The sequence below is a fragment of the Prunus avium genome, chromosome 1, assembly GCF_965620075.1.
Source record: "Prunus avium chromosome 1, drPruAviu1.hap1.1, whole genome shotgun sequence".
NCBI classification, from domain to species: domain Eukaryota; kingdom Viridiplantae; phylum Streptophyta; class Magnoliopsida; order Rosales; family Rosaceae; genus Prunus; species Prunus avium.
In genome coordinates, this window is record NC_142284.1 from 46,886,879 (window position 1) to 46,907,257 (window position 20,379).

Sequence of the window (20,379 nt, forward strand, 5' to 3'; positions counted from 1 at the left end):
ATAAATTTGAAAAAAAGAAGAGGAAAGAGATTCCCAATAAATAACTCAATAATTTTCAAATGGAAAAATATGGAAGAGTGATTGTCGAGTAGGTGACGGTTGTGATTGCTAACCATTTGTTGGTAAAAAGTCACAAAGTTTCTTTTACACGAAATCACACTTTAATAGTCTTTAATTACCCCCCAAAAAAGAGAGTCTAATAGCTAGCTTCAAGTACCATTTATCTATGAGTCATAATCATAAGATCAATTCGAAATAACAAAGAGGCAAGTTTGTCAATAGTTTTGAAGCGCATTTGAAACCCATCTTAAGTTTGGTAAATCAAGTTTGTTAATAGTTGTGAAACCCATTTGAAAATTTCAGAGCAGTTTTCTAAAACTTTGATATTTTTCCAATGAAGTTCTTGAGGAAGGTAATGAGGTAGGAGGGGAAATGGTGAGAGATAGAGAGAGATAAATGAGAAGTTGACAGGACTCGACCCAAATTCCACTTTGGAATATGAGCCGAACCCTGTGTGTCTAACACCTGGCGGGTGCCAGGCACACTTGACCAAATTGCCCTTTTAACTAAATCTCAAAATTCTTTTTCAAGTTAGACTTCTGCCAGAAATTCGGCAGAGTCTCCCCTGTAAAATGCTCGTTTTCCAATAACTTTCCACCTGTAAATATACAATTAACATTGAACAACAAATCCCAACCGTTCAGCATGCATAAGACAAATAACCTGATGTAAGATCCCACATCGATCAACAGAGAGGGGGTTGATGTGCCTTATATGTACATGCCCGCATCCATCTAGTACGAGGCCTTTTGTGAGCTCACTGGCTTCGGAGTCATGGGAACTCCGAAGTTAAGCGAGTTGGTGCCAGAGCAATCCCAGGATGGGTGACCCACTGAGAAGTTGCTCGTGAGCTCCCAGAAACAAAACCGTCAAGGCAGAGAGGGGAGCCCAAAGCGGACAATATCGTGCTACGGCGGAGCCGATCCCGGGATGTGACACCTGAATGGCCTCAGTCCTCCATAAATCAAATAAAACATTCCACACTTTAAATAAGAACTCAACTCTTAGAATAATGTGAATCCTTTATCAACTTCCGTTATAACCCAACTGAACAAACTTTCAGCACTTAATCTTGTGGCTGCACCTAGTAACTCTAGGTTGCCTATGTACCCTCTTTTAAAAGGGATCAAGCAATACATAGTTATTTCTCTTTGTTTTGTTGACAAGTTAAATATTCAACTTTTATGTTTATCTCCTGTTTTGCAAAATCAAATTTGAAAAGAAATTGAAAAGGAAAAGAAAATAATGAGAGGAGAATAACTTTTTAATTGGAAAAAAACGCAAGGAGAAAAAGAACGGGTATATAAAGTTAAGTAATGACATGGTAAAATAAAACTTCACTTATGAGAATAATTGTGAATTATACAAATTCTTAAAACTTAGAAAACTCTTAAAACACTTAAGTAGGAAAACATATTGATCGGTGCATAATTACATATCATTTTGTACCTTTCTAATTTATGATTTGGTTATGTTTTTGAGTTAAACTTGTGCTTTTAATAAAATTTGTGTTTGTTCCAGTGTAATAAGCTTGAGACTCATTAAATGCATTTTGGAGAAAAGTTAGCTCAAAACGGTGTCTGCAGATCAGTCAACTTCACGAATTGGACTGTACTTGCTCAAGAAGAACCAGATGATGAGCCATATATCATTGGAAAGATGCAGAAGTCTAGTTTCTGGAGCATTTTACGGTTCATGATTCCGAGTCTCCTAGAGGAAGTTATGCAAGTTTTGGCAGCTTAAGGTGAAATTCGGCAGCATCTGCGTTACTGGGCCAAAAATGACATTTGAAGGTCTTTTCGATTTTTTCTTGAGTTGGGCTGCATATACTTGGAAAGATAATTTAAAGGGTTTGAAGATCCAGATTTTTCCAGATTTTTTAGGAGGGAAGATCAAGCCCAAAACAAGCCCACAAGCTGACTGCAATGCATTGTCAATTCCAGTCTATTTTCGGCAGTCAACTTGTAAGGCCCAAAACATACACTTTTACTGCTCATATGGGAATACATTCTTGATAAAAGTTGTTCTAATGGGTGTCTATTATGACATATCCAAATTTGAGCCCCATTGGATACATATTGAAACCTCAGGCCTTCCTACACCAAGTTTGGTTTAGAAGAATCATTTCATTTCAACAACCAAAAGAAAACCATATGGGTTGGCAGCAAAAGGCAGCCACAATTGAACATATTTGAAAACCCATGTGAAGAAAGCTTCAAGAGCAGCAAAAGAAGTATGGGATGAAATTGATTCCAACCACACTAACATAGACAAGATGAAGTGAGAGTTATGAGTTGTATTAAAAGAGGAATGGTGGTGTTGGAATTCATCATGATGTTCCTCCCTCTTAGCCCTATAAATAGAGAAGTCTTCAAGCTTCAAAACACATCCCCAAAGGGGGGAGCTCTCAAACACTTCTCTAGAGCTCCCCTCCCTTCTCTCTCTCAAATCCTCTTAGTTTCTCTTTCTAGTTTTCAATTGTTGTAATGAAATATTTGTGCTGAAATTCTCCTTAAGTTTTTCTTAGTTCCACTTTACTTTTCATTGTTATGTAAATTCTTTTCTTTAGTTTCAAGTTTGATTAGTTTCCAAGTTTCAATTATGGTTTTTGTTCTTATTTATTAAGCTTATAAGTTAATATGCTAGTTTGAATGATTGATCACCATTTAGGCTTGCATGTTAGCTATCTTGGTTTGAATTAAGAGTAGACACAATGCTTTAATTCGAATTGAACTATGAATAGGAAGAGTATGTATGGAGATTCGACAATAGGTATTAGATACATACTTGGTTGTTTAAAATGTTCTTCTATGCTTAATGGATTCCTAATGCTTAGTTTAGGTTAGACAACAGATGATCAAATTAGGGAATTAGGAATACAAGGTTAGGACCAGACACCATGGCTTAATCATACTTTAGCTAGAATCAATCCGTTAATCTAGTTGAACTTGGGAATTTATCTACTTGAGTTATTTTCTTTTCTTTCTTTCTTGTTTTATTTATTTTCTTTATTGTTTTTCTGTTTTGTGTAGGAAAACTGAATTGGATTATTCAATCACCAATCCCTGTGGAATCGACCTCGCACTTACATATGCTATACTACCGAATGGCTCGTGCACTTGCGAGTATCACAAGTTGAGGATGTAGCTTAATCCATTTTGGTGCAGCTGAATCGACGCAATACATATATTAAAACCTTCGCCCATAAACACCAAGATTAAATCCTCAATTTTAGTTTAAAACATCTCAAAACTTAAATACTATCCACCTAGGCGTACCTCCATTCATATTCCGTCAATTTCACGTATTCTGTATGTTACATCCTCGCAGGCCTCAGAAACACAAAGTCAACCCGAGCCGCATTCCTCGCAAGACTCAGGGGACCCTTAGTCAACCTAAGCCACATTCCTTGTAGAACTCGGGGGACATGTAGTCAGCCCGAGAATGCATATCATCACACCACACGGTTTAGGCGTCCCCGAAACTCGTGGGGCATTATCATAAATGACAAATTGTTTCAAGGCAACTGGGGGGTACTCCGATGGTGGGTTTGAAAATCATATTCAGTAACTTATCATAAACTTTCCCTTATTCCGCCAATCCATTTTCCAAATCTTCTATCAACCTTCCAAAAATCAGTTTTCAACAATATTTATTTTTGTACCACATATTATTGAGTACTAGCATTCATAATTCATTGACTTCAAGCCGCTGAGTATATATATTAAATATAAGCGTATATTTAGACATTTAATTAATTTCTCATTCACGCCAAAATCCAGTTAATAAGCCGTTTCCAAATTTTACACAAGCAAACATAGTATAATATCCTTAGAAAGTAAAAGTGATTACCGAATAATTCATAACATATGAATAATCCAATATCACCAGTCATATACTTTGATCATACTCATAATAATAATTAATTAATAAATAACAAGATAAACTTCGAATATCCGAATAACACCCACGAATATCGTAAAACACTATAACATAAACTCATAATCCAAACGTAATCAAAATAGTTTACAAACAGTCAAGCCTCGTTTACACGATCGTTCAAGGTCTTCTCGAAGGGTGAAACTACCTTGGAAGATTCACGGTCAATTGAGGGTCAAACTTTCTAGATTGGGTCTGTTTGTGCTAAAACTAGACGGGTAGTAATTAGGCCAACTTAAAGATGAGGTGGATGTCGAAGGTGAGGACCCTCAGTATTTAAGAGCATTCGGTAGATAAATGGACATGCATACAGAAGACAAATGTATGTGGTTCACCCGAATAATGGGCTATGTCCACGGAGAAGTATGTTCTCATTACGATAATGCTGTATACAATGCACATAAGGTTTGACCCAAGGAGAAGAGGAAGAATACCGAAGGCTGATGGCCGAAGGCTGATGGCTGATGGCCAAAGGCTGAGGATCTGGCTGAAGGCCAATAATCCGTGGGATTGTAAATGGGCTCATGGGTAAGCCCATGAGGCCCAAGTAGCCTGCCTAACTCTCTCCCTTCTTGAAGGGGAGAGGTCTCCTTTTATAAAGAAGGGAGAGTCCCATCCTCTTGTGTTTTGTCGATGTAGGACTCCCTTCCCTTTGGCTTGGGAGTGTTTGGGAAGTGCTTGGCCAGATATTGTACAAACAGGAGTCCCCCAGGTTCCCGATTAAGGAGGTACTTCTTGATTGGGGACTTGTAGTCATTAATGCACTGGCCAAGTAATGCTTCAGCCCATTCTTCAGCAGGCTGATGGCTGATGGCCGAAGTCAGATGGCGCCGTAAGGGAGAAGTGTCTCCTGGAAGGTGCCATTCGGCATGGCTTTGAGAAAAGGTGCTGGAGGGGTGTCTCCTGGAAGGTGCCGTTCGGCATGGCTTTGAGAAAAGGCCGATGGCTGATGGTTGAAGGCTGATGGCCGAATCATTGGGGGGATGTGACGACATCGCACGCGCCGAATGATGATGGGGTGCCGAAGGCCGAAGGCCTATGCCGAATCATTGGAGGGATGTGAAGACATCGCGCGCGCTGAATGATGAAAGGGTGCCGAAGGCCGAAGGCAGATGCCGAATCATTGGGGGGATGTGAAGACATCGCACGCGCCGAATGATGATGGGTGCCGAAGGCCGAAGGCCGATGCCAAATCATTGGGGAGATGTGAAGACATCGCTCGCGCCGAATGATGCAAGGGTACCGAAGGCCGATGCCGAATCATTGGGGGGATGTGAAGACATTGCGCGCGCCGAATGATGCAAGGGTACCGAAGGCCGAAGGCAGATGCTGAATCATTGGGGGGATGTGAAGACATCGCACGCGCCGAATGATGCAAGGGAGCCGAAGGCCGAAGGCAGATGCCGAATCATTGGGGGGATATAAAGACATAGCACGCCCCGAATGATGATGGATGCCGAAGGCCGACTGTAGGAGGTGCCAAGGGCATGGCTCAAAAGGGTGTCGAGAGCACTCGTGAAGGAGAACGACATAGTGTTTTGTATCGCTTCCCACAGACGGCGCCAATCTGTTTGCGCTAAAACTAGACGGGTAATAATTAGGCCAACTTAAAGATGAGGTGGATGTCGAAGGTGAGGACCCTCAGTATTTAAGAGCATTCGGTAGATAAATGGACATGCATACAGAAGACAAATGTACGTGGTTCACCCGAATAATGGGCTACGTCCACGGAGAAGTATGTTCTCATTACGATAATGTTGTATACAATGCACATAGGGTTTGACCCAAGGATAAGAGGAAGACTACCGAAGGCTGATGGCCGAAGGCAGATGGCTGATGGCTGAAGGCTGAAGGCTGATGGCCGAAGGCTGAGGATCTGGCTGAAGGCCAATAATCCGTGGGTTTTAAATGGGCTCATGGGTAAGCCCGTGAGGCCCAAGTAGCCTACCCAACTCTCTCCCTTCTTGAAGGGGAGAGGTCTCCTTCTATAAAGAAGGGAGAGTCCCCTCCTCTTGTGTTTTGTCGATGTGGGACTCCCTTCCCTTTGGCTTGGGAGTGTTTGGGGAGTGCTTGGCCAGATATTGTACAAACAGGGTCAACGGGGCCCGCGGGGCCCACGACCTTCCATTTCCAATCTGAGAGTTCCTATGGGTTCAATAAGGTATACTATACCTGTCCTGCAAGTTTGGTCCGAATTGAACGATCGAATCGCTCACGATTGGACGGTTATCTTTTATCTAAATTTTGAATTATTGAATCAAAGCATCCGGGACTTTGATTCTCGATCCGCGAATTCCTATATGATCCTAGAAGTGCCTAGATCAACATATTTGGAAATGAAGTTGATCTAATGGTCCAAACCAATCGAACTGGATAACACCTAATAGGCGTACTATCCGTACAATAGTCAAACAGTATCCAATTGCTAATCCGAGCGTACCGTCGTGCTCAGGATGACATGAAGAGTATTTTGGAACTCTATGATTTGCCACCAAGTGGCCCAAGCGCCTCTGCCTGCCACGGGCAACAATGGGTGTCTTGATAGATTTTCCAACTCCAAACCACCGGCCAATACCTATACCAACGTGTTCAGACTAATAAGGAGAGCAACTTTTGATCTCGGACCACGGCCAAAAAATGGCTGAAAATGGGTGAAAAAGGGCCAAAATAGTTGGCCCAATATGGGTATTTAAAACAATCTTCAAAACTTCAAAATTAACCCAAACTAAATACATAAATAGGTAGAGCACAAAAAGGGGATGAATTTCCATACCTCACTCGTCGGATTCCGTGGCTAGAGTCGCCGGAAAATGCAAAAATACCGCTGAAAAAGCCTAACCATTTCCTAGCTTCAATTCGAGCTCATCATCAGCGAATCGGATCGGGTCTTGGGTGGGATTTATAGAGGAGGACGAGAGGAACACTTTTCATGAAGGTGACACGGCCAACCGGTGAACGACGACGTCGATTTTGTGGCTTGGAAGTCGAACAGTCGCAAGAGGAGACGATGAAAATAGCTGAAGCTGGAGGAAGAAGAAGGAGAGAGAAAAAAAAAGAAAAAAGAGCCCCGGTTACTGTAGCGGACTGTAGCAGTAAGAAGTTTTAAAATTCCCTTTACGTCCTTTTTTTTTTTAGACATTTCCTTCTTCGTTACAACTCGGAATTGGGCTTGCCGCATGTCTGCGAACTCGTTAAAATATTCCCGGGGTAAAATCGTCTTTTACCTAAATAAATTAATAATTAAATATTAATTTATGATCGGGTTGTTACAGAAGTAGATAGAGTTAGTGATTGAATAAAGAAAAGAGCTGAGAGCATCCACAATCATGCTCTCTATTTTTCAGTTAAATTTTAGGTAAAAACATATAAAAGTTACTTTAGGAGATCTCTATAAAATTTAAACTCTAATTATGCTCTCTAGTTTAAGGAGTTATAAATGCTATAACTTTTTTTTTTATAATTGGTCCATCTTTATTATAAAAAAATAATATAAAAAATAGTTAGCATTAACTAAAGGTTTGAAATACTCATTAAATAAAGCAACTTTAAATTATAGAGAGCCATTATGAGTCCTTTTTTCTCTCCTCATATTGAAGAGCTCCTAAAAGATTCCATATTTTAGGAGGTGGATAGGGAGCATGGTTGGAATTGTATTTTTCCAATTCTTTCCTAAAATTTGTCTAAGGAGATAGTTTAGGGAGCCCTTTGTGGATGCTCCGAGAGGGGAGAGAAATGAATAAGTGGTAGTATTGAGGAAGAGAAAACCTTGTATACTGTGTGGAGTTATGTTTCTCAAAATCAATAAATGAATACTTTATTTTCATTATAAAAAAATTCATATCAATTGCATTTCTAACCCTTAGATGACTCATTATCTAGTGGTTAAGAAAATGTATCAAACTGTGTGATTTTATGTGTGTCCCTCGATCATGTATAGATATATGAGTCCCCTTCTATAGAGGGATCCCTAAAATAATTTTATTTGAGGAACGCCCTTTAAGGTACCTTACAATTTTTTTTTTAAAATGATCCAAACCATCTGTTTTTTAGGTCTTCATTCATAGATTATCCTTGCAAAAAATTAGATAAATGGGAAACCGTTTCGATATCCAGTTGTGTCATACAAAATTAATGAACACGGTGCTTCAAGAAAATACTAAAATTTCAATAATTCAATTGAGTGGTCAAATGATATCGGATTCAAGTGATTTTTGACAGAGATGATCTTTGAACGAGTATTTACAAAATAGACGGTTTGAATTAGTTAAATACAATACGGAGTGGGCCCCACAAGAGTGTCCCTCAAATAAGTTAGGGATCCTCAACTGAAGCACATGATTATATATAGACTCACATAGCGTAACGGTGCTTGAGAAATATCTTTAGATCTGGACCGTTGAGAAGAGACACGTGGTATGATCTCACGTGGGATACATGGACGAATAGTCAAACGGCAAACAAGCAGAAGGTAAGAATCTTGGGGTCCCACTTGGCAATATTGGTTTGAACCGAGAATGGAAGCGATGTGGACGTTTGATATTTGGAGCCCATGATTATGTTTGTTAAAGCTAGAGGTGTGTAAACAGAAGCAGCCATGAGCCCAACCGGGTCAACACGTGAGGCCAATAGCCCAACAGCAGCCTGGTAGAGTAGAGTTGGGGTAAGTTCAATTTAATTTTAGTAATGTTTGTTGTTATTATTATTATAATAATATTTTGGATTTTGGAAGGGAAGCAATATGTTTGTTAATTTGAACTGAAGTAGAGTTTAAAGGGTTGATTTTAGTGTGTGATATGGAGAGACGAGAGACACGTCCAATGATTAGGCCAAAAAGGTAAAACGCTCTCTCGTCATTGCAAACGACTACTCAAATCTCGTTCATTTTTAAAATTAATTATGACATCAACAGTGAATTAGGCGTAATTAATTGGTATTAGTTAAATGCTCAGTCCACGGTTTGCTTTGATCATCACTTGAGCAACAGCCTAAGCCGGCACAGCTGCTACCAGCCTACCAGTCTCACCAGAGCATTGTACTAGCAGCCGGCTCTCTCTCTCTCTCTCTCTCTCTCTGAATTGCTTGAAGAAAAAGTGCTCTCATTTCTGATGAGCTCCAAAAGAATGACAAAATAATCACCCACTCCACTTGGGAGGCTACTTGTTCAATATGGTAAGCATGTTTCTGAACTCAGCTTTTTTTCTTTATTGGGTTTAACAATATTATAGAATAAGACTGAGTGACTCTCTCTCTCTCTCTCTCTCTCTCTCTCTCTCTCTGGCGTTCTTGATATTGAAGGCCAAAAATCTAATTTACGAGCCTGAGTGTTACAATCAATTATCAATGCCAGGATCATGAAGTAAAGCATCCTTTTTTTATTATATATATTTGGAGGAGTCTTGAGTTGTTGTTATAGATGTTTGAGTTATGATCTGATCGTACGGTTGATAGATATGAAGATCAAATACTCACCAGAAAATAATTATGAATGAATGTTAGATTGATGGTTTTAACTTTTACGTAATTCTTTAGGTTGACGCTTTCTTTTATAATTGCATGAGTTTCTGAGAAACCTGTGATGGAAAAGAAAAATGGAACTTTAGGGTTGCTAACTATCTTCTTTGTTTTACAAGCAGAAATGGCTCAGCTCCACTGGTCTTATATTACCATTTGACTTCATTTGATTGAGTTATGATTTTTTATTGAAGATACAGGTATTTTCTCAGCAGACAAAGGGAACACCAAATAGCTACGAGTTGATGATCTCCAAACTAATTTGATAAGATAGGATCTGCAAACTCCAACGATGGCTACAAACTATAGATTTGCAATGGACCAAAAGGACATTGTTAGGGTATTAATTACCACAGTGGATGGTTTTATACGGGATCAGCTGATCAACAAAGAGCAGAGAGCCCAACATAGGGAACAATGTGCTGAGAGATTGGCAGCAGAAGATGGAAGCTGTGGCAGAGAAACTGAAGTTCGATACTCTGATCAAGCAGTACTTGCCAATCTGGACTGGGGTATTGAGGCTCTCGAAGAAGCTATCGACACTTCCAATATGGAAACCAAGCTTGCAAGACTGGACCATGCTGAAAAGATGCTGCAAGTTTGTGCCATGTTGAACTCTAACCAGAAAACTGCTGGAGTCCCCAATTTTTATCTATCTGCTTGGGCGCACCTCAACTTGTCATACCTTTCCAAATTACGGAACCATGTCCAAAATTCAGTTCTCCATGTTATTGAGATGTTTATAGTTGACCCTTTCTTCTCGCGGATCGATTTTGCTCCTGAACTCTGGAAACAACTTTTTCTTCCGCACATGAACTCAATTGTAGGGTGGTATTCAGAGCAGAGGCACAGGCTTGTGATGGAAGTAATTCCTGATTCTACTGATCTTTCTTTTACAGCTGATTTGGATCAATTTTTCAGCGAGTCCTTGATCTATTCAATGAGGCCTGATCAAGTGGAGAAACTGCAAAAGCTGGAGCAGCTTTATGGAGAATCATTGGATGAGAATACGCGGCTTTATGCTAAGTACTTTAAGGATTGCATGAACTCTGATTCAACCTCAAGTAAGAAGGTGATTCCAATGTTGCCTATTGCAGAGGCACCTATGACCCCATTGCGTGAGGTCAGCCGTTCAATTCCCGATTTTGTAAAGTTTGGTCCTATCTTGCCCAAGAGTGCTGGTTTTTCTCCCATCCTTAAGTCTAAAGATGGCACAAAAGAATCAAGCAGGTTAGTTCTCATCCTGTGGCCAATTTGGACAGTGTGGTGTATGATATTAACAAAGTTCGTACATATGATAAATAAATAAAAATACCAAAGTTTTAGAATTCCAATTATTGATTTATTTAGAGCTTTAACAAGTTTATACCCTTTGGACGTTTGGTTGAAACAGAATGAGTGTCACCTCTGCCTCCTCGCTAAATTTAGAGTCTGCTAGATGGGATCCTCAGGTAAGGCTGAAAAGTCATTTACAATATTTATAAGAAGATTGAGATTTAAAAAAATATGCTTTCTAAATTCTGTGCTCATTATAGGTTTTGTAAATTTTAGAATAACCAAAGCTATAATCTGGTGCATTGTGCCAGGAAGGCATCCCTGAGGAAGATGGAGATGAATCTGATTATGAGCCAAATGATGCTACTGTGGCTTCAGATCATGAAAAGGAAAGTGGGCAAAAAGTACAGCTATCTGTAACGAAGAGCCGGATACATACTCCAACAATCTTTTCTCCTTTTGATTCCCCTAAAACTTCTCCAAAGATTTTATCTCCAAAACCAGACATGCAGGGTAAAAACGAAGCCACTTCTGTGTTGCGCTTATTGTCCACTCGCATGACAGATTCAGCTATTGCCACTTCTTTGCCTGCATCTCCAGGCATGAGTAATGAGTACAGCATTAGTTCAGCAGACTCCGATTGCGAATTGATAGTATGACACAAACTCTACAGCTACTGAATCATTCACGACTTTATTTGTTCTATTTACTATATGCATAGCTGAAACGCTGGAATTTTGCTGAAAATTGCTTTGTGATTAGGAGGCTGCCACCAAAGGTTGCAGGAAAACCTATAGTCGGACAGGAAGTATGAATTCTGATAATGTGAATAGCCAAAAGTTGAAAAATAGGTGAAATATGTATAATTCATATTTAGATTCATGAAACCATCACCTTTGCATGTTCCTATTATTGTATTTAACTTTCTTCTGATTGTGCAGTCCCCCTAATGAAAATGATGAAGGAAGCCAAAGCTGCGTTTCACTCCCATCTTCTAAGAAGCTGACAACTAAATCAAGACCGCCTAAGGATTTCGTCTGCCCTATCACTGGTCAGATTTTCTGTGACCCAGTTACCCTTGAAACAGGTCAGACATATGAAAGAAAAGCAATCCAAGAATGGCTCAAACGAGGAAATACGACATGCCCCATTACAAGGCAACCCATCGCTGCTACTACTACACTGCCCAAAACGAACTATGTTTTGAAAAGACTAATAACATCTTGGAAAGAACAGCATCCTGATCTTGCTCAAGAGTCTTCATACGCTGAAACACCAAGATACTCATTGAACCACCCCTCCACGAAAGAAAATTCTTTGCCTGCCACTCCACAGAGAACAAATGATTTCCTAGGTCACAGGAACACTGATGATTATATCAACCAAAGGAACAAAAGATTTATGCGAGCAGCCGTTTCTACATCACCAACCAGTGTGATATCTCAAGCTGCAGTTGAGACAATCATCAACGGTTTAAAACCTCATGTTTCAAGTCTCTGTACATCAGAAAACTTACAAGAATGTGAGACAGCTGTGTTAGCAATAGCCAAATTGTGGAAGGACTCAAAGGCTGATCCTGCAGTTCATTCTTACTTATCTGAACTGACAACTGTAAACGGGTTCATCGAAATACTTTCAGCTTCTCTGAACAGGGAAGTCTTGAGAACATCAATTTACATCCTCTCTGAGCTAATATTTTCTGATGAAAGTGTTGGAGAAACACTTACCAGTGTAGATTCTGACCTTGACTGTTTGGCTGTTCTGTTGAAAAATGGGCTAGCTGAGGCTGCTGTGCTTATATACCAGCTGAGGCCAGCATTTGCTCAGCTTTCAGCCCATGATCTTATACCTTCCCTTGTCCAGCTAATCCTGAGCAAAAATGAGGAATTGGATGATCTTCAACTAATAATGGAGCCTAAAGATGCTGCATTAGCAATTATTGAGCAAATATTGATGGGAGGAGATGAAAACAGCAGATCCATTAATGCTTTGAGTGTTATTTCTGCAAATGGTATTCCTGCTCTAGTGAGGTGTTTGGATAGGGCAGAAGGGAGAAGGTCAATTGTTTCGATACTATTATGTTGTATGCAAGCTGAAAAAAGTTGCAGGAGCTTGATAGCAAATAGAATTGAACTGTCTCCTGTTCTTGAATTATTTCATGCTGGAAATGATTGTGTGAGAGGAATATGTGTAGAATTTCTGTCAGAGCTGGTTCAGTTGAACAGGTATATATATACTCATTTACCTGTGTTGCATTATAAGTCTTCACTTCTCTTTTGCTATTCATAGCATCATACTATCTCGCCAGCACTGACAATAAGAGTTGTGAATTCTTCTTATGGGCAGGAGAACATTATGCAATCAGATCTTGCAGATGATTAAAGATGAAGGGGCATTTAGTACAATGCATACCTTTCTTGTGTATCTTCAAATGGCTCCGATGGAGCAGCAACCTGCAATTGCAACTCTTCTTCTTCAGCTTGATCTCCTGGTTTTCCTTTGCTCTTGACATCAATTCCATTTCTTAAATCGTAAATAAATCTTTCTGTTATACGCTAGGCCATTTAAACAAAGATTTAAGATTGTCACATTTGCAGGTTGAGCCATGGAAGATGAGCATTTACAGGGAAGAGTCTATAGAGGCACTAATTGAAGCATTGCGGAGGAAAGAGTTCTCTAATTCTCAAATGATGGCTCTAGATGCCTTGTTATCTCTTACTGGACGTATAACTTCCTCAGGGGAGTCATACACTGGAGCCTGGTTGCTCAAGATTGCAGGATTTGATCAACCTTACAATGCTTTGATGAAGGCAGAGATGGGAACAATGGTGTGCCTTTTGTTGGGTTTTTATTCTTTTCACAGCTTATATACCTCATTAATTTTAAATCCTGATATTTAATACTTGTACACAGGACGAAGAAGAGAAAGCTGTAACCTCTTGGCAGAAAAGGGTTGCTTTTGTACTTTGCAACCATGAAAGGGGCTCTATTTTTAAAGCTTTGGAAGAATGCCTCAAGAGTAATTCCTTAGAGATGGCAAAGTCATGTCTTGTCATTGCCACATGGCTCACAAACATGCTTTCTATACTTCCTGATACTGGTGTGAAAAGAGAAGCTCGCAAGGCCTTGCTTGACGAGTTCATAAATGTTCTCCAATCGTCAAATAACCTGGAGGAGAAGATTTTGGCAACTCTTGCTTTGAAATCTTTTGTCAATGATCCAGGTAATCTCGGTCTAGGAAAGCTTTTGTTATTGTACACAAACATTTCCAACTTGTCTACATAAGTAAAAGAAGTTAACATCTCTAACTTCCAAATTGTAGCTGCGCTTGAAGCACTAGGGGTGTATGCTAAATGCATCTATAAAACTTTGAGAAAACTCAAGAAAAATTCGGCGGTAGCGAACGACATAATGAAAGCATTGATGAACTTGTCATCTATTGACATAGTAAGTGGTGTGGGGGAGCAAGATTTTTAATTTGGAGTAATTTAAGTATACAGATTACTGACTACTCCAAACATTCTGCAATATAGACAGAGCTGTGGAGTTGTGCTGAAGCGGTTGAATTAGATTCATCTACAAATGGAGAGGTTCTGTCTTTGCTTCATGTGAAAGGTCGGGTTTTAAGCAGCCATTCCGATGGAACTATAAAGGTAAAGACCAAACCAGAACTACTCCTGTTTCATTCTCTCACACTTGCATGCAAAAGTTATACATGGAGGATTTGTATACAGAATACCTCGTTAACAGAAGCTGAGACTAATATTGTCAACCTTTTAGGTATGGGATGCTGGAAAGAAGGTACTGAGATTGATTCAAGAAGTTCGTGAGCACACAAAGGCAGTCACATGCCTCTATATTTCATCTTCAGGTGACAAACTATACAGCGGTTCGTTAGACAAAACAATTCGGGTAAGACATTATCCTACTACATGGCCTTGAGACAAAGATTCTTCTAAACATAAGTTGTTTTCATTGATTCTTCTATTAACATTTTCTCGTCTACAGGTCTGGGCAATTAAAGCCGAAGAAATTCATTGTCTACAAGTGCATGATGTGAAGGAGGCAGTATACGAATTGGTAGCAAATGCTAAAGTGGCGTGCTTCATTTCTCAAGGCACTGGAGTTAAGGTAAGTGCTCTCTGTCCATGAACAACTGTGAGTAACACAGGCCAAAAAGAGAAAAAGATTGCATCTTAGGCCTTACCCATAAGCATTGTTGTCGCAGGTGTATGAGTGGTCTGGTGTTCAAAAGCATATAAACTTCAACAAATACGTAAAGAGCCTTGCCATGACAGGGCCTAACCTGTATTGTGGTTGCTCTGGTTACAGCATCCAGGTAAATCACAAAACCTACAATTGGCTACAATTGACTTGAGATTTTAATGTTAAAAAAAAAATATAAATGGCAGGAGGTTAATTTGGGCAAATACACATCAAGCGCATTCTACTCAGGCACAAGAAAGCTGTTGGGGAAACAAGTCGTCTATTCCCTTCACATTCGGGATGGCATTCTATACGCAGGCGGTTCATCGGTGGATGCATCAGCTGGGAAGATATTCTCCCTTCCAAACAAGGCAGTAGTAGGAACATTCGTAACGGGGCTTGACATCCAACGAATAGCCATCAACAATGACTTAATATTCACAGCCACCAAGTGCGGAGTGATTGAGGTTTGGTTGAAAGAAAGGTTCACTCGAATTGCTTCCATCAAAATGGCTTGTGGGGGACATGCCAAGATTACATCTTTGGCAGCAGACATGGATGGAGGGATGCTGTTTGCAGGTTCCTCTGATGGCAGAATCCAGGTTAGAGACAGATACAAATAACCAGTTACATAAGTTTTTAGCATTTTGAATTTATATTTCATCTTATGCTTTGTTTGTTTGTTTTGATTGCAGGTTTGGTCCCTAGACTGAGCATATGTAAACTGTACTGTGACAATTTTGAAATATATCTTCAATTACAAGTCACAATCATATGTTCCTTGCTGAAGAATCATTTGCTCAAGAGGGTCTTCAATTTCCAGCAACTGTCAATCCTTGTAAAGTCAATTACCAATTAGTATACTCACATATTCAAATTTCGTTTTTGTCAAACATATTCAGCACATCCACTTTGCCCTCTTCTCCTTTTTGGCTTCACGATATTTGAAATGAATAATTTTCGTTTGAAGTTTGGGGCAAATGTGTTAACATGCTTTCAGATTAATCGAGACACTGGTCAGTCAGATTAATGTTTATCCGTAACAAAAATAAGGTATTTCTTAGTAAGAAGAAGGTATCTTCAATCAATATTCTCTTACAAAAAATCAAAATACTTTTTTTGGTCATGGATGGGAGGCACTCAGAATGAAAAGGACTAAAGTTATAAGATCATTGATATTTGAATCTCATAAATACCACTACAAAATTGTATCCTCATTGTGCCCCTTCACGACAGTAGAAACCCAACTCTCAATACTCAAAATTATTTGTAAATAAATATTTAAAAAAACATGTTTTAAGGGAAAGCATTCAGAATGAGTAGGAGGTTTGTAATTCCAATCACGAAATTAATCGGACAAATACAGGATTATCCTCATCATGCCCCTATCCCAACTCAATAAATCAATACATAAAATTTAAAATAAAAAAAAACGAATTCAAAAACGAAAAAGAAATGAGAAGATGAAGAATACGAAAACATCAGAAACATTGGATCGTTTCAACGTCGACACTGAGTCTCAGACGACCGTCGTGAGATGTATATCCAAATTCATCATCTGATTTCGCAACAATTTCAAAAAACTGGCAAAACAAATACAGAAAGAGTGTGAGCGACAAAGCGGGAGGGAGGCCATGGAGAGTTAGATGGATGCAGATAGCGAGGCCAAGCCGATACGATTTAAAGAAGATGGACAGACTCTTTATTAGGGTTTTGAAACTTGCGTATTGCCGATTCTACCCTTTTGATTTGGATCTGGATTTGACGAAATTTTGGGCCAAGCCCAGTTAAGAACTACCCAACCAATGGGGCCTTTAAAGTAAATAGTCTAACAACTTCTTGGGCCTGAGGGGTGGGCTGATGTTAACGGTTTAACGCTGCCGTAACTTCCAGTTTTCCTTCTTTCTGATTCAGTTCAGCTGACACCAGATCAAAGCTTTCACAGAGACATACACACAGTCTCGCTCTGCAACTACCATGTCTCCGGAGACTGCTCCTCCTCTCATTGCCGCCCAGCTCAACTACCTCCTTAGTCACTTCCCTCTCGTCGTTAAGGTGATGCCCTTCGAAACCCTATCTCTCTGTCTCTTTGCTTCATTTGCAATCATGAAAAATCGATTTGCGAGAAACTTAATAGGCGAAAATATCATTTCATTCATTCCGATGAAAATATTTCACTGAAGCATCCTCTTGGACTTCAAAGAACTTGTTCTGGGTTCGTGCATCATTTGCCCAACTGTTATCTCAGCTCCCGTACAATCTAGGGTTTTGTTTCGAGAGTTGAAGAAGAAAAAGATTATTTGGACATTTTCATGATCAATTTTGCTTTACAGATTGAGAATAAGTGGTCTGGCAGCAAATACTGCCCCGGAATTCTTGACCGCTTCACCTTAGTCATTTCCTACTGTCTAGACGTTATCAAATGTGAGTGAATCTTTATATATATAGTCTCACTTGTAGTTCCCGGTTGATTTATGTTTATTCATTTTCTAAGCATATGAGGCTTCGATTTGTTGTAGGGGATATTATATTTGATGCAGAGTCTCCAATGGCTGCACCGGATGTTATATTTGGACCTGATGATGAAAATTTTCAGCAGTTTCTTGTATTGCGTGGTGAAGAAGAAGGGGACACAAAGTCTCCTAAGAACTTTTTGAATGATTGGAACAGCAGAGACCCTACACAGCTAATGCTTCTCATTCAAGAACTGAGGTATATGATTTCTCTATAACACAGCGCTTTAAACATTTAGATTTCATTTGGGATCACCGTAGCTAACTGGTCTCAGTGAAATACTGTTGCTCCATCTTAAAGGGATCAATACATGTCCTTCCAGAAGAAGCGCGTTGCAGAGGTTGATGATGACAGGTTGAAGTTTGAAATTAGCACAATTGTTGCTCGTGAGGTATTGTTTCAACTTAGTAACATATGTATTATTAGACATCTGTTTGCTTGTAAGGGATGAACTAGGAGGGCTAAGTTCGTGAGTATCTAGTTTGATGGTCAACATTTGAAGATATTTCATGCTTGTGTGTATATCCTGGCAAATGGAACATGAATTTCATCATAACAACCTATCTGTTCTTGTAACATTTTCACTGCCAAATTTGGCAGATAGACATTGTCTTAACTCCTTACACTTTGCTTCAGGGCATTGAGATGCACATGAGTTCCGGAGTTGACAAGGTATTTCTAATTGATAAGAAAAAAACATGTTCAGTGGTGAGTAGAACTTGCCTGTGTAGCTTCTGATTATATATGTGGTCCTTATGCCTCTGAATTTTAGCGTAGCCAGAGGAGGTCAAATTTTCAGTGCCTCTATTGGATATGAACATAAATAAGATGGTGCCTGGGTGTCCCTGGAAACATAAACAAAAGATATACTTGCAGGTTGAGAATCTCTTTCTCTTTCTGCCCCTCAATCTTCAAGTTAGCTTTTCCCCAGTGTTTACATTTTGTCCAGCACATGTATACAATAATGTGGACTGTGGGTGGTGTAGGTTATATATCCTGTTGAGAAAAAATATGTTTCCACTCCATCAGCTCCTCGCTTGAAACTAGTATCTACAACAGAGTTGAAGAGTATATTTTCCATTGATGATGTGAAACTTCCTACATGGTTGAATGGGATGTAAGTGAATTATATATTCAGTCTTCTAAATTATAAGTTCCTGGTCCTTTATACTTGACTAGTATTGGTCCATTATGGTTATCGTTTTTTTGTTTCTTACTTACAAAAGGTGCATGGCTGAATATCTTCCCCATCTTGAGGAATCTCTTGAGAACCAGGTCAGCTGCATTTGAGTCTATATTTTCCACTTTTTAAGTACAAAATGTTTCATATTTGTAAGTATATTTTCTCTTGTTAATAAGGTTTTGGAGGCAGTTTTCTTAATTGATGTTAGAAGGCGCTTTATTGAGGCATTAGCCCTTCAGTTTGGAAGACCGTTGGAAGCTGATCCGGTAGGCATCCTAGGCAATCTAGTTCTCTCTGCAAAGTGATTGAAGCTTTAAGACTAATTGGTCATCTCTAATTGGGCAGGTATTTTGCAGAAAGGCTACATTTCTTGCTGCTTCTGGAGTTTTCACGTTCCTGGTATATATGATCATCACTGCATCATATTGTTTGGAATATTGCTTTAAGCCAAACATGTGATGGTCCATTGATTAATGGACTTACTTGATCTCTACTATTTTGTTTCTACCTTTCTCATAAGCATTTCGACTACTTCTAGCAGCAAGTCATTTGGATCTATGCCGTTTATTGTTGATAGCAACCTTGCTATTCACAATCTATTTTGTTGTTGTGCATTATCTGGTGGTACTTTTTGTTGTATGGTGCAAATGGTTTTGGTCTACAATTGGTGTCTTCTTTTCTTCATTTAATACTGCATCCTTCGCACTTAAGTTATCTTCCCATTTTTAGTGACTAAGCTTCTGATAGGTTTGTTTGTATAGGTTCATGTTTTGATTTCAACTCAGTTTCCAAAGCAACAGCCAGAGTTGATGCTTCAAAGTTCGCAGGCAAGGATATTTCTCTCCAAATCAATGACTTAATGAGTATAACAATGTCAAACCTTAAGTATCAAAAAGAAACAATGTTAAACCTTATACAAATAGCTAGTCAAGTATATACGCTACTGCACTTGTGTAGTTTGTTTAATTATTGTTCTTGGTATATATGTTTTTTAGTCATAACACTTTATTTGATGGGGTTATATTTTTGTAATGATGTAGCATTTCAACTCCCAAGGTGCGCCAATCAAGTCACTGTTTCTAACTGAATACCCCTGGAGCCCAAGATGGGAAATACCATTAATGGCTGAGCGAATTTGGTGAGTTCCTTTGTAAATTATTACGTCTTTTGCATCAGTTTTCACGTATGAACATATTGCTGATGGGAATTACTTTGCAGTGACTATTTGACGGATGAGGCTTTGAACTTCAAGAGGTACTGCAACGAACCTCAACTGCAACACTAGCATGTCGTAGAATGCCGCCGTTAATGTTCGGTATCCTTGCCGATACAAATCAAGTTGTGTAAAGTTGGTGCATTGGAACTCTTTTGATTCTTGGATATGAGCGTGGATAAAAAAGATTGTCACTTTTGTTAATAACTGAGAAATGAAACGATGATAGTTCTAAATTAATGCTTTGCAGTCACAGATTATGGTCTTGAACTTAGATCAAGATCTAATAGATGACACTAATTCAAAAGGCTAAAATATTTTATCAGGATTTGAATCGGGTTGAATTTCGACTATTGGATTTTGATCCGATCCGAACACATGGGTTTTTCAGAGTCGCAATTATTATATTTTTATAAAAAATATTATTAGTCTTGTCAGATTGTCGATGCTTATGCTGGAATATCTTTTCTTTTTCGGT

The 20,379-nt window shown here is 39.2% G+C and overlaps 2 protein-coding genes and 3 non-coding genes across 7 annotated transcripts; 2 read left to right on the forward strand and 3 right to left on the reverse strand.

The window, feature by feature from the left end:
* Positions 1–8,886: 8,886 nt before the first annotated feature.
* LOC110767421 (putative E3 ubiquitin-protein ligase LIN-1) lies at positions 8,887–16,022 on the forward strand. 2 transcript variants are annotated; one of them, XM_021970958.2, is made up of 16 exons: positions 8,887–9,168; positions 9,711–10,740; positions 10,904–10,961; positions 11,097–11,438; positions 11,548–11,636; positions 11,727–13,010; positions 13,132–13,276; positions 13,383–13,613; positions 13,699–14,008; positions 14,108–14,232; positions 14,319–14,438; positions 14,566–14,697; positions 14,794–14,916; positions 15,014–15,124; positions 15,198–15,593; positions 15,687–16,022. In XM_021970958.2, the coding sequence occupies exons 2-16, from the start codon at positions 9,803–9,805 to the stop codon at positions 15,702–15,704; spliced, it is 4,422 nt and encodes a 1,473-aa protein (XP_021826650.1). In that variant the 5' UTR covers positions 8,887–9,168; positions 9,711–9,802; the 3' UTR covers positions 15,705–16,022. The 2 variants fall into 2 exon arrangements, with proteins under 2 accessions (XP_021826650.1, XP_021826649.1); XM_021970957.2 differs by having other exon boundaries at positions 8,888–9,168; positions 9,705–10,740.
* Positions 16,023–16,124: 102 nt separating this feature from the next.
* On the reverse strand, positions 16,125–16,218 carry LOC148297921 (small nucleolar RNA Z162). The gene has a single exon (XR_015833331.1). It is a non-coding gene; the product is annotated as a small nucleolar RNA Z162 (small nucleolar RNA).
* An 83-nt stretch (positions 16,219–16,301) lies between these two features.
* Positions 16,302–16,377, reverse strand: LOC148297922 (small nucleolar RNA Z105). The gene has a single exon (XR_015833177.1). It is a non-coding gene; the product is annotated as a small nucleolar RNA Z105 (small nucleolar RNA).
* Positions 16,378–16,467: 90 nt separating this feature from the next.
* Positions 16,468–16,556, reverse strand: LOC148297923 (small nucleolar RNA Z161/Z228). Its single transcript, XR_015833341.1, has one exon. It is a non-coding gene; the product is annotated as a small nucleolar RNA Z161/Z228 (small nucleolar RNA).
* A 329-nt stretch (positions 16,557–16,885) lies between these two features.
* On the forward strand, positions 16,886–20,141 carry LOC110767420 (BRCA1-A complex subunit BRE-like protein). Of its 2 annotated transcripts, none has more exons than XM_088250667.1 (13): positions 16,886–17,046; positions 17,325–17,415; positions 17,511–17,703; positions 17,806–17,896; positions 18,142–18,213; positions 18,283–18,381; positions 18,492–18,622; positions 18,732–18,780; positions 18,865–18,954; positions 19,034–19,087; positions 19,450–19,515; positions 19,729–19,826; positions 19,907–20,141. In XM_088250667.1, exons 1-13 carry the CDS (start codon positions 16,969–16,971, stop codon positions 19,971–19,973), a joined length of 1,179 nt encoding a protein of 392 aa, XP_088106793.1. In that variant the 5' UTR covers positions 16,886–16,968; the 3' UTR covers positions 19,974–20,141. The 2 variants fall into 2 exon arrangements, with proteins under 2 accessions (XP_088106793.1, XP_021826648.2); XM_021970956.2 differs by having other exon boundaries at positions 18,142–18,177.
* The last annotated feature ends 238 nt before the right edge of the window (positions 20,142–20,379 follow it).

Bases quoted from the DNA above. Each gene is read 5' to 3' on its own strand.
- LOC110767421 (XM_021970958.2), top strand. From the start codon at position 9,803: ATGGCTACAAACTATAGATTTGCAATGGACCAAAAGGACATTGTTAGG. The intron at 13,277-13,382 runs GTTTTCCTTTGC...TCACATTTGCAG, and splicing joins TTCTTCAGCTTGATCTCCTG to GTTGAGCCATGGAAGATGAG. The intron at 13,614-13,698 runs GTGTGCCTTTTG...ACTTGTACACAG, and splicing joins AGGCAGAGATGGGAACAATG to GACGAAGAAGAGAAAGCTGT.
- LOC110767420 (XM_088250667.1), top strand. From the start codon at position 16,969: ATGTCTCCGGAGACTGCTCCTCCTCTCATTGCCGCCCAGCTCAACTAC. The intron at 18,214-18,282 runs GTGAGTAGAACT...ATTTTAGCGTAG, and splicing joins AGAAAAAAACATGTTCAGTG to CCAGAGGAGGTCAAATTTTC. The intron at 19,827-19,906 runs GTGAGTTCCTTT...ATTACTTTGCAG, and splicing joins TTAATGGCTGAGCGAATTTG to TGACTATTTGACGGATGAGG.